The following is a 15,222-nucleotide window of genomic DNA, read 5'->3' on the forward strand; positions in this document are numbered from 1 at the left end:
TATTAGTTTTCCAAAGTATCCCATGCATATAAACCAAAATATATATATATATACTGTATTTTTTTAGTCAGTTTCATTATAACATGTTTATAAAAGTACAAGAAAATGGAAAATGAATATTTTGCCAGGTGTTAAAAATGTCCGCTTTAACATTAGCACTTTTAGTATGCGCACTGTGTCATCGAGTGCCACAGTACAATGTAGGTACAATAAACAGGCAAAATATCACAAAATTGTATCTCTTAGCTGGCCAATGGCTGAGGTGCATGACATCACTGTATGATTAATAGTACAACTCCAGCCAGGTGACTCTTAATGCATGACTCTGTGTCTCATGATTTCTGCCTCTCACTGAAGCCGAATTTTAAAAGAACGTCAAAGAAAGCATATACATAGTATGAACAAAAACAGAATTTTAATAGTTAATCAATCTGCCCTATATAATAATTGTTTGAATTATGTAACCATGCCCCTCAGCCCCTCCCACCCCTTTCTCTCTCTCAGAGTACCACACGTACTTAAAGCTTGGCACACCATGGCTTTGAATGTTTCCATTCACTGGGTGCTTGGTGACATAGCTCACGTACTGTACTGCTGCATGCAAAGGCAGTGTCTCCCTTGCTCACAGACACAGCTGCACGTTTTGGAACAATATGATGTTATGGGGCTTCACTCATAAAGCCTCAAAAGGCTAAGGACCAATTTACACGGAAACAAAAACAATCCCATTTATATTGCCTATATTTTATGTAAACTAGTGCAGTAAGTTGCAAATTTCAATACTTGCTAGTCCTGAATCATCACATTTGCATTTCCACATTCATTCAGAATATGAAAACATTCATTTTGTGTTTCCTATTTGCATAAATCATGTAATTACACTTACTGAAACTAAAAGATTTTTTTTTTATTAATGAAGCAGCTAACAACAGATAGCAGAGTAACCACATTGCAGTAGCAGCTGGATGTCACTGTGACCTAACCCAAAAACAGGCACCAAAGCAAAATGTCACAAAGAAAATGTCAAGTACTCATAAAGCTCTCGACACCAAATACATGATCTGTTTTTCATCTCTCCACAAGAAGAAGCCTTGCAAAAATACACGCACAGATCCTGGAATCCATTCGTGACTGAAAATGTCCTTTAGGCCATTATTAGTTGGCTGTTAACCATGGTTGCTGGAGGACATCAAAGCATAATGTTGAATATGTCGTTTGGCAAGGTTAACAGAAGAGAAACAACAATCAAAACCAAGCTAGTATAATAGGTTCTTTTTCATTCTGATCTGATAATGGCCTTTGATGATTATCACATGCAGCATGGAAGTAAATCAAAAACGTTTGACTTAATTCCGATAATAATCTCATTTGGCCTGTGCTGCTAGTGGAAAAAAAATAATAATAAAAGCAGGGGATCCTCAAAAGCAATTTTCTGCCATTGCACTAAGTAGATTAACATATAGTGGGATCATAGGTATCGTCACTTGGCCATTACTAACATCATGGTACATGGGATTTAGAGATATTTCAGTCTCAACCACCTACATACACCATGCATAATCATTTGCGAAACCAAATGAACAGCGAATTCACGTCACATGTATTCACATGAGTTTTCCAAAATCAGTTAAAGTGTGCACATATGCACTTTTAAGATACAAGGACCACAGACACAGACACAGTGCATTCACATGTGTCTGTATGTGAATGCACGTGCATTCACATACAGACACAATAATGCCGTACCCAGCTGACTACATGCCAATCTTGTTTCTGTAACACATGCAGTACAAGGCTCCAGCTGTTCACTTGTTCCACTTCCAGTTTTACCAATGTAACATCGTCTTCATCTCTATTTTGATCACACCCCCAGAACATTGTAGTCATTGCTGCTATTCTTGGCTCTCTGGCATGATACCTTACACACACATCCCAACATAAACACCCCTCGAAAGGCACAACTGCAGTGTGAACCCAGGAGAACAGTAGGTCTGCTTAGGACTCTGGTGTGATTCAAATTATACTGGAGAGCTTTCAGGATGTAACAGTGTTGTTGGCTTTTGTGGTCTGAAGCATGCCTTAAACTATCAGGGGACTTTTGTTTCATAAATAATCTTTTGTAATAGTATTTAATCTTTATTTATATTGGCATGTATTAATATAAACAAATGAAAACAAATGTTATTGTCCTTGAATAGATAGCAATTAAATATCCACTTAATTACATATTAACCATACAAACATCTTAAAGTAAATAGCTATAATAGTGTGATACTTTCAAAAATATGGATCTATAAGTATGTGGACATACAAACACATTCTATACATGTTTTAAAAACCATAGTCGTTGATGAGATTTTGCCCCACCTTAACTGCTGCTAAGCTCAGGTTGTAATAAGACCAGGCAATGATTGTGGTAAATGTAACATGTTTATATATTTCATTTAATTAAAAGCGCTTTCTAAACAGTGCATAAAAATTAAAAACATTGAGTTAGACTAAGCATTTGATGAAAAAGGCGAAGGAAGAGAATTTATTACACTTTCAGTCAAAGTGCAAACTTGAAGGTTAAGACAGCATCTCTCTTCTATCTATAGTGTTTAATATATGAGCCCTCTTTTTCTGTTTCACACAGAGTAAAATAACAGCAGTATTACTCCAATGGAGCACGATTTCTTACAAGTCACTCTGCAACACAATGTCTCAGAAAGAATCAGAGAACAGATCTCTAGAGCAGTCACATGTCTGGCTCCCATGAATCCCTTCGCTAACTTCTTCACTGTCACGATTTTCTGTCTTTCTCAGCACACACTCAATGGAACCAAAATTGTTGCTGTTGTCTGTCAGCTTTCTTTTTCGGATTGGCACACTTTGTTGGATTTTACTCGCAGGTGTAGGAGGAACAATTGCTTCATTGTCATAACCACACTCTGACACGTCAATAAATCTTGCTTTACAGTTGATTGACATGCAGTTTAGAGCCTCTTCCTGCACCCTAAGGTGCTGCAGAGGATGTAGACTGTTTTTATGCTCGACTGGTTTCAAGAATTTTCTTTTGGGGGTAAGTTTGTGGCTGTGTCTGCTGGATGTAGTTCTCCACACAAAGTTTTCTTTAACAGATTCCATCTCACTCTGCAAAGCCTGGTCAGCATTACCACAGTTCAGTTTATGAACAGAATTGTTTTTACTCTCCATTTCATGTAAATTCGCATTAAAACTTTTTTGATTGACAGGCTGTGAACTGAATTCACCTGTCACACTTTTGTACAAGTCAACACGCGAGTATGATACAACGCCTAGTTTTACAATGGGTGTGGACTGAGAGGGAGGGACAAAGTCAAATCCTTTTGTGTCTTGTGGAATCAAACTCTCCCTGCATTTACTTTTTTTAAATTTCCCTTTATCTGGTGTTGATTGTGTCACATTCGCATTTTCATAAATCAGATGATGCTCATCTGCCTTGGAAAACTGTGAGCAAGCTTCCATGCCATCACTGACGGCTTCTGCATGCATGGTGAACCTCTCCGTTTCAAGATTGATTGTGTTTGAGCTACCAAACAGATCTGCTGAACAGTTGTAGGCATCCCCCTCAAGCTGCTCTTCTTCCTCCTTTTGAAAAGACAGTGAACTAGCTGTGCCATCCACCTGATAACACCCATGGGAATAGATGTTTCTAGCTTGACTCCTTTTGACAAACAGAAGAGGGTTCTTGCATTCTTTGCTGGCTGAATCATGTGAGCCACATCCATTTGTTGCAGGCGTATTAGTGGCATCCAACAATGCTTGCAAATGCCCGTCTGTTGTTTGTGCATTTCTTTGGCAAGACGATGTTTCACTTATTAAGCTGCTGTTTCCCAGGTTATTTCTTGCCTTTACTTCCTTCCAGTGAACATTCTGAACTTGTTTCGTATCTCTATCAGTGTCAAAATCTTTATTGGCTTCACATAAAAACTCTGTCAGACTTTCAGAGAAAGGCAAATCGTTCCAAGCCAATGAGCTTGATGAAAATGTTCTGGTGAGCTGTCCAGTAGAAAACTCCTTTTCTTTGGGGCTATTCTGACAATACTGGGACGGCCTTAACCAAGTCTTTAGGCTAGGGCTGTTTCCAGCTCCCTTCTCAGATGATGGACTATCATAAAAACTGTGCTGCAATGAGAAAAAAGGAGCCAAGTCCTTTTCCACTTTTTGGTTTTCCTGGCAGCCCCTCTGTGCAAGATATGGTGTTACGCTTTTGTCAACCTGACTTCTGTTTTCATCTCCACATTCCTGGGTACTGCAGCCTTCTTCCTGCTCTGCTGATGATGTAACCAGTCCAAGTGATTGCTGCCATGGAGCTGTGGGAGTAAGGGTGCAGTCTATGTAACGTAATCTAGGAAGGAAACAAAAGCTATTATCAATTATCATTTTTGCATGTAATGTAATAGCACCTCCACCCACATGCTTAGAAGTCAATATCAGGAGCTTATGAGAATATGTCTGGTTTTTACTTTGGCTTTCAGAGCCATTTATTGTTATTTTGTAGTCCCTACAAAGGAATAGTACATAGGAGTACATGACTCTCTAGTTAGTAGGGTTTTTTTGGACAGAAAATACAGAAGATTGTATCATTTCTTAATTTCATTACCTTTGAAGTGATCGGGGCAAAAGATGAGAGGCATCACAAAAGCTGCTAGTTGAAGAATGATCATGAATGAGGAGCGGGGTTGTTGCTGGACGACTGGAGATTCTGCTGGTACCAGCAGATACAAGTTCAGATTCAGAAGCTTTCTGAAGAAGAATCCGATAATAACTGACCACGGTGCATCCTCCCATTCCCGTTGCTTTGGGAAGAATCATCTGAGTAGCAACAAACTGTGCTGCATTTTTACTGCTGGAGCCACTTAGAACAGGTCCTCCAAACCAAAGCGCACTTTCTGCTTCCATCACCTAAACAACACAGATGATACCACAGACAGCTCAAACAACGCAAAAATAAATTAAGCATAATTAGAACACATTTTGGACATATGTTGATCCTATTATTTTATTTTCTTTAATGGTGAACTGAGAAACTAAAATTGTGAAATGTGGAGAGAAGTTTATTGTTTCATTGTTACATAGTTTGTCTTGCTTTTCATGTTTTTTTTTAAAAATCATTTCATGTTCAAAGTAACAGCAGGAATAAAAAAATCGGGACAACTGAGTTTGAGTTAATTTCTGCTGTTTTGTGTGACCAGGAAGTCACTGATTTCAAGTTATATAAAAAGAAAACTAAAAACCTCCAAACAGCAATAGTGACTAAAATGTCAAATGCCTATTTTTAAGTCTTCATATGTATTTGAATAACTTTTGATCTTGCATGTCACGTAATACTTTTACACATGTGATTTACGAATGTACCTTTATACCAAAAATGAAATGTCTGCCAATGAAACAGTCCTCGACTGCCTTCACCAGCAATGTGAGTCTTCTAGATTGTTCCACGGGTCTGTCCAGGTTTTCCACCAATCTATAAAAGACACAAAGCCCACACAGCTCTTCACTTAATCAGCAGAGATGATGTTATGTTCTTCACACGTTGTAGTCATTTGAAACTGACAAAATACCACTAAAATCTGCACTTTAAAAAGAAGAGGTACAAAACAAATAGCATGTATCCACTGTCTCCATATTATTAGGTACACCTGTTAAATTTAATACAATAGCACTGCCATTTCTTTCCTTCTTTTTTGGGGGGGTTAATAGAAACTTGGCAAAAATCTTAAATTCTGGCATTTTTGTGGATGGTGGTCCTGGTGTTGTACTGAACTACAAAGCACTCACTAGTGTTCTAATGTTTTCTCCACCCTCTTATATTCGGAGAGAGGTGTAGTAAACCCTAAGTAACAACAACCAGTACACCAACTCCATCACATACTATGGTAAATTGGTAAATGTATTTGTATAGCACTTTTCTAGTCCCTAAGGATCCCAAAGCGCTTTACACAACCAGTCATCCACCCCAACATGGCAAGCTACATTGTAGCCACAGCCACCCTGGGGCACACTGACAGAGGCAAGGCTGCCGGACAATGGCACCACCATTGACCACCACCAGTAGGCAACGGGTGAAGTGTCTTGCCCAAGGACACAATGACCGAGACTGTCCAAGCCGGGACTCGAACCCGCAACCTTCCGATTACAAGGCAAACTCCCAACTCTTGAGCCACGATCGCCCTGTGGGGCGCCCCATACTATGACCTCAAATTATATGTATCCATGGCCTCTGCTTTAACCCAATCCAAACTCCTTCTAAACCTGGGAAAACATTTTAACAGTTATTCAGTCTTGATAATAAGAACTTGCATTGGGTTTTCTGTACTCACCTTTGTAATTCATTTGCATGAATGCCAAAGAATGGTTTCAAGCTGTTTCCAAATACTGTTATCCCGAATATACGTCCGTCCCGGGCCACCCTCAGTGAGAGACGGTACCTGTAATCCACCTGTTCTCTCAGACACTTGTAACCACACTTGAAGCATCTGCATCTGTGGTGGGTACACAGAGACGATTGACCAGTATCCATATACTGTCAGCTAACAGAGGTAACATACACTGTATAAAAAATATTTTAATTTTCTAAAAGAAATCCATTCACTTTTAACTGGACTGTATCTCACTTAGATACAGTCCTCTCAGCACAGACAGTTTCTAAAGTGATTTTCACAATGCTACCGTTTCTCGGCTACAACTGAACCTTTGTGTTTACCTCGTAGTGTCCTGCTGGTCAACATCAATCCTGGAGAAACAGCATCTGCAACACGGATAAAACACACAGGGATCTTGCAGAGACAACACCGCACAATCCACCAGTGCCCGTGTATAAGACATTTCAGTCAACTGAGACACACAGCTGCAGATAGCAGGCTAACCGCTAGTTAATTACCCACTTAATACATGACTGTTTATTTGATCTGTTTTTGTAACCGAAGGATTTGAGCACGAAAAACTAAAACAAAAGGTACGAAAAACATAGCAAAGCCCGCCAATATCTAACTTTAATGCCGTCATAGCAAACATGCCCTTTTGCTAACTGTACACAAAATGCTACTTCTTCGTGTCTTCATTTCCATGTTGTACGTGAGTCAGCTGGAGGATGCACCGCCACCTACTGTATAAGACGATCACATGAAACTACATTTCTTGATAGATCTACGGTAATTTTGATAAAATAATGTTTTCAACTACTGCATGATATGTATTTTATTTAATTATATACATATTAGTAAAACAAATCAAATTAATTTCTGTTAGATACATTTTTTGTCCTTTTGCCTATCATTTTTGTCTAAAACAGAGTAAAGTGTCTGTATTCATTTTTTTTTTCTTCAAATCCAGTCATTTCAGAGTTGTTTGGATAACGTGTAAGCTGAAGTTATGTCCAGTATGATGATTCAGCAGTGTCTGAAAACAAACTCTACTGCTCACTTTTAACATCAAAATGTTCAACGCACAGTGCCTAAAGGGACCAATAAGGGAGCTATTTCTGAGCATTTGTTTTGACAAATAAATGACAGTTTTTCATAAAACCCCATGATGCCACCTAGCCTTTGCATATTATGTTGCAATTGGATATGCATAATCCCCTTCACAAGAAAGATTACTGAACACTGTGTGACAGACCTGACCGGTTTCACTGCTTGCATCATTTGCAAGCAGTGAAACCGCCTTTGCCTTTGTAACAAACCATCATTTGTTACAAAGGCAGGAAATTGCTCAACATTTGCAACCATTGTCTTTTTCACAACCAGTAAGAGAAAACAACAACAAAGATTCTGAGCATAAGAGTTCCAAAATGAATAAATATTAATAAGAAATAATGCAGTCAGACTATTTTTATTTCCTTTAATTATTTTATTTATTTCAAGGTACACACAGTATACAGTCAAACTCATCGTTCACCAGTCAAAATGAGTTTGCTACTTGTTTGCTACTCAAGTAAGTGAAGGTCCTACAGATATATTGCTCTTATACTTGGGTGACAGGAATATATTCACTACATTTGAAGACAGAAAAGCCGTACACTAAAGAACTATCAGCATTAACCTGGAGAATACAAACATGAGTCTGTGATCTAAATGTTTAAGGCCTTTTTGTCCAGACTGTGACAAGATGGATGGCTACAGGTGTTTGAAATCATAATACAAATAATATAAGAAGTTGGAAACACTATAACATAGGGCACACAAATCATGAACCAGCTGTACATAGTAACATGATGCACCATGATGGCAATTGTAACCATTGCTCTGCAGTTGAAATGCGGCTCTCAGTTTACCACAGAGGGGCTCTGATCAACACCCCTTTCCATGTGTGAGAATTTGCTACCTGCAACAAATCAGAGCAGAACCAACATAAAAGAAAAACACCGAAACAATGTAAATATGTCTAACACACATTATTCCTTATACTCAACTGTATTTGAAATAAAAGTAAATAAAAGTGCTGCGTATCTCAATCTGTTATTTAAGGTGCAGATGAGTGGTAAAGCACATCATAAATAGACAAATCCCCAATGTCATAATAGACACAGGAGTTATATAAAAAAAAGACACACATTTTGCTTTATTTTAATTTATAATTTAAAACAAAAAATGCTAGGTTAATTCTCATGTCAGCTTGTGCTTGTTCAAGGCACTGGCTTCTAACTGGAGTTGGTCCACCAGATATTTTGACAGTGAATACCAACTGCTCCTTATGCTGATGAGTGAAAGGAAGAGAATGAATTTCCCTACAAGGGGATTGATAAAGGATATCTTACCCTGCCTTATCCTATGTGAATGTGCCATAATAGATTTTCACTTTTTAAGTTAGTTACTAAACTACCCTGTGTGCAGAAGTTGGATGGTAATTACTTTTGATTTACCTGCATTCTCTGATGAAGAAACCTCAACTTCTGGTTGAGACATTCAATTTCCTGATACAGACAAAAAGATAATGACCAGGTGTTTGATTTTTTTAAAACTCACTGTAATATTAACCCATTTAAACCCACTGGGAACAACTGTTGCTGTTCTAACCCCGTATGACATTAAAAAAATTAAACATATTGTGTGTAGGGGATGTCTAAGGAGTACAATGTATGCACTTATTTTGCAGGGAAATTTTGGGGATTTAATGGGTAAAGAGATTTGATGAAGAGGCTAAAACTCTTCAATATGGTTGTGCTATGTTTCTCAGTGCATTCACCGCTTTAAGAAAGTTTAAATACCTGGGTTAGTTTTTCATTACGCCTGAGTTTGACTTGAGGTAGAAGGTCTTCCAGTCTCTGTATCTATAATTAAAAAATACAATCTAAAATCATTTACAGACAAGTAGCATCTGTTATTAAGTCGTTAATATATTAATTCAGAGATCAGTCTGTGGACTACTGCCAAACCACTAACTGTACTGTACTCTCATTAAAGAATTGCACTTACCCTTCTTTCAATAGTCTGTAGTCTTGTTGTCATAGTTTTATTGATCACAGTCATGGGGATGGTTCTCGGCTTGGGACACACTGAAGTAATATGAAACCAAACAGAAATCAAAAAGGTGCCTTTTTGTTCAGGACTACACATTGTAGTGATCTTTCTTTCTGTATATTTATAGTGATTTAAACAGAGAAGTCTATAATCTTCTTTACTATTTGTAGAATAATTTAGCCATGATAAACTGATTGATGTTTTATGTGTTTCATGTGTTTCCCATCCAAAATAAAGGAAAACGAGTCCATTCACTGCTACTATTAAAGTTGTGGTTCCATTCACAGGATGTGGATGCTGACCAAGAGCAGTCTTTAGGATATTCCATTTGTGATACCTTCTACAATTTCTGTATGTTGTTTAAAAAACTGTCCCATGACAAGACAATCTAATACTTTATATTATGTTATATTTTTCTTTTACAGCAAATGAATCATTGCAAATACTTTTTCCAGAATAGAGGTGCTGGGACCCCTCCAAGCACCACATTTGATACAAGGTTTGTTCATAATTCCATTGCCTTTGTATATCCCATAAGCTAAGCTGATTGGCTGTAGTTATTCCATTAACAGGATTATGAAATGTAGAAACATTTACAGACTGTTAAAGATAAACACACTGATTACCATGCTGAAAGATCTTTGCAACCTCCAGCACGTAAGGTCTGTGAAGAAAAATATATAACTGCTTGATTATATATTTTCAGTATGCAGTGATTAAATGTAAAGACTTTTACATCACCAGACCACATACATGTGCTTGCTGTTAGCAGGGATGGAGCTGTTCAGAGGGATAAGATGGCCATGATGGTTCCTTATCTACACATAGAGGAAACTTATCAGCTTGTTGTGTTTTCAAGAGCTCCCCCCAATTTTTTTTTCATTAATCATTTTTGACACATGGACCCACTTCCACTAAACATTTAGAGAAATGCCTGTATTTTACACATGTACCTTGAACACAACACTGGAACAGTTCAGCCCAAAAGCACTGCTGACAATCTGAAAAGGTGATATAATATAATATAATATAATATAATATAATATAATATAATATAATATAATATAATATAATATAATATAATATAATATAATGGGCAATATTTTAATAAGTAAACAACAAAAGAGCACATTCACGCTTTATACTTAATAATATTAACAATCAATGATTTAAAGTCAAAGTCAAAACACCAAAAACAAAACAAAAAAATCCAAAAATGCACATGATAAGAAAGAACAATTACATAATTACACATAAAAGATTAATCAAATCTCAACAAATGCTGTGAGGACTGTGATCATTTTAAATCTTTAAATTTAATGTCTGCTTTAACTGCTTATTTGTGAGAATTAAATGTATAACTTTTGAGGTTTTAAAGTTGATTGGCTGACTCAATGGATGGATGAATGCATACCTGTACGATGATGGTAACATCAGCAGCTGGGGGAATAGACACTTCTCGAAGAGTAGCCACTTTTTCATCTGCAGCAAAGTAAATGTAAGAGTCTACTTTTTACAATGTTACCATTACATAATTGCAAACAGTGCATTTATTAATGGTTAATCAATCATTCACTTATAATTTATAAAGATATAAGCCAAAACAGCCACCAATGCTGTGGAAAACATGCCAGTAGCTGGACATTTGGTTAGTATAGTTAGTAGGCACCTTGAGGCAACTGTTTTTGTGATTTGACGTTACATAAATAAAATAAAATTGGATTGAACTTAATTGAATGTTATCAGTGCATCAGATCTAAAAAGCAGCATATTTAGTATAATCTCTCTCAACACAGAAGAGCTTATTTATGTCTTATGGCCGTCATGAGAAAGCTGGATTTACATATACTATGTTTGAACGCATGGTAGCACACTTCACATGAGTGTCATGAAAAATCAAATTTACATTCCAAGTGAATGGACTTTATAGTTAACTGGAGACATTTGTTGTGTTTAATATTTTCAGTTAACTGCAGATTGTTTAGATATACATTATGTGTAAGTGCTATGTAAAAAAAACAAAAAAAACAACTATATTAGGCACAAATGTTTTCAAAGCAGATTTCTTAAAATTTGACACGGATTTTAAACACTCACATCTGAACACTTGTTGATTGTTACAGTATTTCATTCATCTCTTATTAAAATTAACCGTTTAATATATTTGCTAAATACCCAATGGCGTGATTCTAGTAATCCTATAATCAGATTTTTGTTCCCTCTTTGGTTCTTTTTAAGAAAAAAATAATAATAATTTTAGATGTGAGCTCGCGATCTAATATGCTAATAACAGTCACCAGCGAAATGCTCCTACCCTTTTGGGGGGTTATTTATGAATACGTTATTGCCTGATAAAGCAAAAAATAATATGTAAACATTTTTTTAAAAGGATTTTACTTATATTATCTGGAAAAAAAAGAAAAGAAAAAGAAAATATGAGCACATAATCCTCATTTTGACTTTAACGGGTTAAAGGGGCTGGTTGCCATGGGCACAGACGCACAGACTGACATCAGTGAGTAATTTTAAAAAAATCACGGCTGACGAGACGACGAGAAACTCACACAAACTCACGAACCTTTTTTGTCAAGCCGCCTCAGAGCGATCCAAATTTTTGATACCTGAGGTAATTTATCAAAACTGACGATAGACATTTTAGTCAGAGAGCAGAAGCAGCCGCAGCCAGCGGGTATAAAAAATACATTATACATCCGGCAAGAGACCTTCAAAATAAGGCTTGAACTTCAACCTTAATAAAGTATCATTCTAAATAAATAGAATGGTACTTTATTAAGGATAGCTTTGCAAATAAAAGAAAAACTGCTGTTCTTTAAGTGGTCACCACCCTAAGTTATTCAGAGAATGTAATGTATGGGTGCGGAAAATGCACACAGCTCTTCAATAATAGTATATCCTTTTAAGGAAATATAAACATGGCATTTCATTTTACATATACAGGTGGTTTAATTTAAAATAAAAAACCCACACACACTCTTTTTGGTTACTTTCAAACACCATATGCTTTATAAGGTCTGAGACGATGAAAAAATATAAATGTGACGTGTAATAATATTTAAGATACCGAAGATTTCAGAAAGAACAATGCTTAAAATGTGTATATATGAGAAGTACCAGTAATAATACTAACAGACAACCTACTGATAGACATCAGGAATCATCTTTCAAGTCTGTTTTAGACACAAACAGTTGGACTGAACCAGAAGAGAACTTGAAGAACTTGAAACTCAGGATTGTCTCATATTTGTGAGTGTGAAATTAATAGCTATCTTGAAGAGCACCAGCTTGTCTAGTTTCTTCATTAAACTTTCTAAAAAACTGTCGTTTTGTTTGTTGCGCCAAGCCGACTTGTTAGTTGTACAATCCAGAGTCTAAGACAATTTCGTGTGAAAAAGAATCAGCTTGTCCAATGTTAGGAACACGACTGAGTCTTGAGATTTTATATCCATAGCTGGTGCAGGATTGGTTAGTGTTTCAAAAAACCTAAAGGGAAAAACGAAACTGTCTTCTTTGGCAATGCACTTGCAAGACCAGACAGATTCCCTGCAATGTGTCGTAAGCCTGATTGTTCCGTGTTTAACAGATCGTGTCTGCAATAGTTGATCGGTTAGTACGTCAGACTATTTTTTCTTTCTTTTGGCACCAAGCCACTTCATGTTTGAGGAGAAAACTGAAAGCTGTGAAACAAAACCTACAGGAAACCTAACAGCACAACTGGTTGTTTGTGTTAATTATTTAATTGAGAGAGAGAAAAAAATCAGACATTAATTAAGAAAGCCCTTTTAGGACCTTCTTGTGTACATAATTCACCACAAAAAAGGCTTCAATATCATACAAAGACTTCATGTAAATTAATATATTCTGGATCTGAGAAGAAACTCAATGGTAAAAGAAAAGGCTGTTTAAAGAGATGTTCTTGAGTAGGACAGGGCGATATGGCCTAAAATCCATATCATGGTATAATTTGAAGCATGTGGGGTAACAATATATATCGTGATATATTCTTTTCTTCTGTATAATGTATTTTACACACTATAAGGCACACTTAAAATCCTTTAATTCTCTCAAAAATCAACAGTGTGCCTTATGTATGAATTCTGGTTGTGCTTACTGACCTCGAACCGATTTTATGTAGTACACAGCGCAGAAATCTGTCAAAAATGTTTTAGTATGACTTTGGTAAGCTATGAAGGCACCGCCTGATGGCTTGCCGGAGCAGTACGGCTACTGTAGTCAGGAGCCTTGCGGAGTAATCTGGGTTCAAAACTCTGTTTGCTTCAGGTCCCAAAGTCAAAGGAACACTGTGGCATCACTGAGAGTTAAAAACTGTCTGAATTCTTTCATCTTTAATAAAATGATCAGCATTTTATAACATTCAGGCATCCATGAAAACAGATTTATTAAATTCAACGGTGTTAGAAGTTAGCAGGAAATTAGCTCGCTAGTTTCCACCTAAACATGATATGCCATGTTCTGACTAAGAGATTTCTGAAAAAATTAAAACGTACAGCAGTAACTTTTGTAGGGTTACTGAAGTCGGACTAGCTGGTATATAATGATGTCCTACGTGATCACTAGCAAAACAGCTACGTTAGCATAACATTAGCACAGTGAAGCTGAAGGATGAACGCTAACCTTTTTCCACTTGATAAAAGTTAACGTGAGGGTTTCTGGTGGTTAAGGACAAATGCAATTAATAATAATAATAAATTTTATATATGAGTGCCTTTCAAGTCACCCAAGGACACTTTGCAATAGGATAAAACACATAGTAAAACAATGGCAAAATAAGAACAATAAAACAAAAGCACAAGATAAAATTAACAAACAGTGGATTCACAATGAATATGCAGATTTGAACAGATGAGTTTTGAGTTGGGATTTAAACTGGGGGAGAGAACCAATGTTTCTTATTTCTGGGGGTAGAGAGTTCCACAGCCTGGGAGCAGAGCAGCTGAAAGCTCTGCTTCCCATGGTGCTGACGTGGAAGGAAGGTACAGCAAGCTGGATAGAAGAAGAAGATCGAAGTGAACGGGCAGAACAGGTAGTGGTTAACAGGTCAGAAAGGTAAGGAGGAGCGAGGTTATGAATGGCCTTGAAGGTGAGCAGAAGAAGTTTGAATATTATTCGGAATTTCACAGGGAGCCAGTGAAGTTCCTGAAGAACAGGGGTGATGTGCTGGTAGGAGGGGGTTCTGGTGATAATGCGAGCAGCAGAGTTCTGAACCAGTTGAAGCTTATGGAGGGATTTTTGGGGGAGACCATGCAAAAGAGAATTGCAGTAGTCAATACGGGAGGTAACAAGACTGTGGACAAGAATGGACGTAGAATATGTGGAAAGAGAAGGAAGTAATTGGTTAATGTTGCGTAGATGGAAGTAGGCAGAACGGGTGAGATTATTGATGTGAGATTTATAGGAAAGTGAGCTGTCTAGGATGACACCAAGGCTCTTAACCTGAGGAGAAGGGAAAACTGTGGAGTTATAGATGGTGAGTGAGAAATGGTTCACCTTCAAAAGGTTGGATTCAGTTTACTGCACACAAAAGCAAACAGTTTACTTCTCACACAACAAGTTTTAAACATGTACATTTTATGTCTCTATGTCTCATATGAAATACTTACACTTGTATTTAAATTATGTATCTTTGTATTTATTTGATAATATCACAAATTAATTTCCATATACTTCAAATACGTGATGAAATTATCTTTGCACATACACA

At 36.9% G+C, this 15,222-nt stretch overlaps 2 protein-coding genes across 2 annotated transcripts; both read right to left on the reverse strand.

Annotated features, from left to right (window-relative positions):
• Nucleotides 1–2,273: 2,273 nt before the first annotated feature.
• ddias (DNA damage-induced apoptosis suppressor) lies at nt 2,274–7,171 on the reverse strand. The gene is made up of 5 exons (XM_085173776.1): nt 6,728–7,171; nt 6,345–6,506; nt 5,380–5,488; nt 4,625–4,926; nt 2,274–4,369 (listed from the first exon to the last, which is right to left on the reverse strand). Exons 1-5 carry the CDS (start codon nt 6,847–6,849, stop codon nt 2,704–2,706), a joined length of 2,361 nt encoding a protein of 786 aa, XP_085029902.1. The 5' UTR covers nt 6,850–7,171; the 3' UTR covers nt 2,274–2,703.
• A 678-nt stretch (nt 7,172–7,849) lies between these two features.
• On the reverse strand, nt 7,850–15,056 carry LOC146525869 (uncharacterized). Its single transcript, XM_085174585.1, has 9 exons — nt 12,061–15,056; nt 10,897–10,964; nt 10,436–10,483; nt 10,236–10,300; nt 10,109–10,146; nt 9,438–9,517; nt 9,230–9,292; nt 8,885–8,935; nt 7,850–8,346 (listed from the first exon to the last, which is right to left on the reverse strand). Exons 1-9 carry the CDS (start codon nt 12,191–12,193, stop codon nt 8,293–8,295), a joined length of 600 nt encoding a protein of 199 aa, XP_085030711.1. The 5' UTR covers nt 12,194–15,056; the 3' UTR covers nt 7,850–8,292.
• Between the last annotated feature and the right edge of the window lie 166 nt (nt 15,057–15,222).

This window comes from Neolamprologus multifasciatus, chromosome 1 (assembly GCF_963576455.1).
Source record: "Neolamprologus multifasciatus chromosome 1, fNeoMul1.2, whole genome shotgun sequence".
Classification (NCBI taxonomy): domain Eukaryota; kingdom Metazoa; phylum Chordata; class Actinopteri; order Cichliformes; family Cichlidae; genus Neolamprologus; species Neolamprologus multifasciatus.

Excerpts from the sequence above, each read along its gene's own strand:
- ddias (XM_085173776.1), bottom strand. The coding sequence starts at position 6,849 with ATGTCTTATACACGGGCACTGGTGGATTGTGCGGTGTTGTCTCTGCAA. Across the intron at positions 6,507-6,727 it reads GACCAGCAGGACACTACGAG|ATGCAGATGCTTCAAGTGTG; the intron begins GTAAACACAAAG and ends TACCCACCACAG. Across the intron at positions 5,489-6,344 it reads CATGCAAATGAATTACAAAG|ATTGGTGGAAAACCTGGACA; the intron begins GTGAGTACAGAA and ends TGTCTTTTATAG.
- LOC146525869 (XM_085174585.1), bottom strand. The coding sequence starts at position 12,193 with ATGTATAATGTATTTTTTATACCCGCTGGCTGCGGCTGCTTCTGCTCT. Across the intron at positions 8,936-9,229 it reads GTAATGAAAAACTAACCCAG|GAAATTGAATGTCTCAACCA; the intron begins GTATTTAAACTT and ends TGTCTGTATCAG. Across the intron at positions 8,347-8,884 it reads TTCTTCATCAGAGAATGCAG|GTAGCAAATTCTCACACATG; the intron begins GTAAATCAAAAG and ends GATTTGTTGCAG.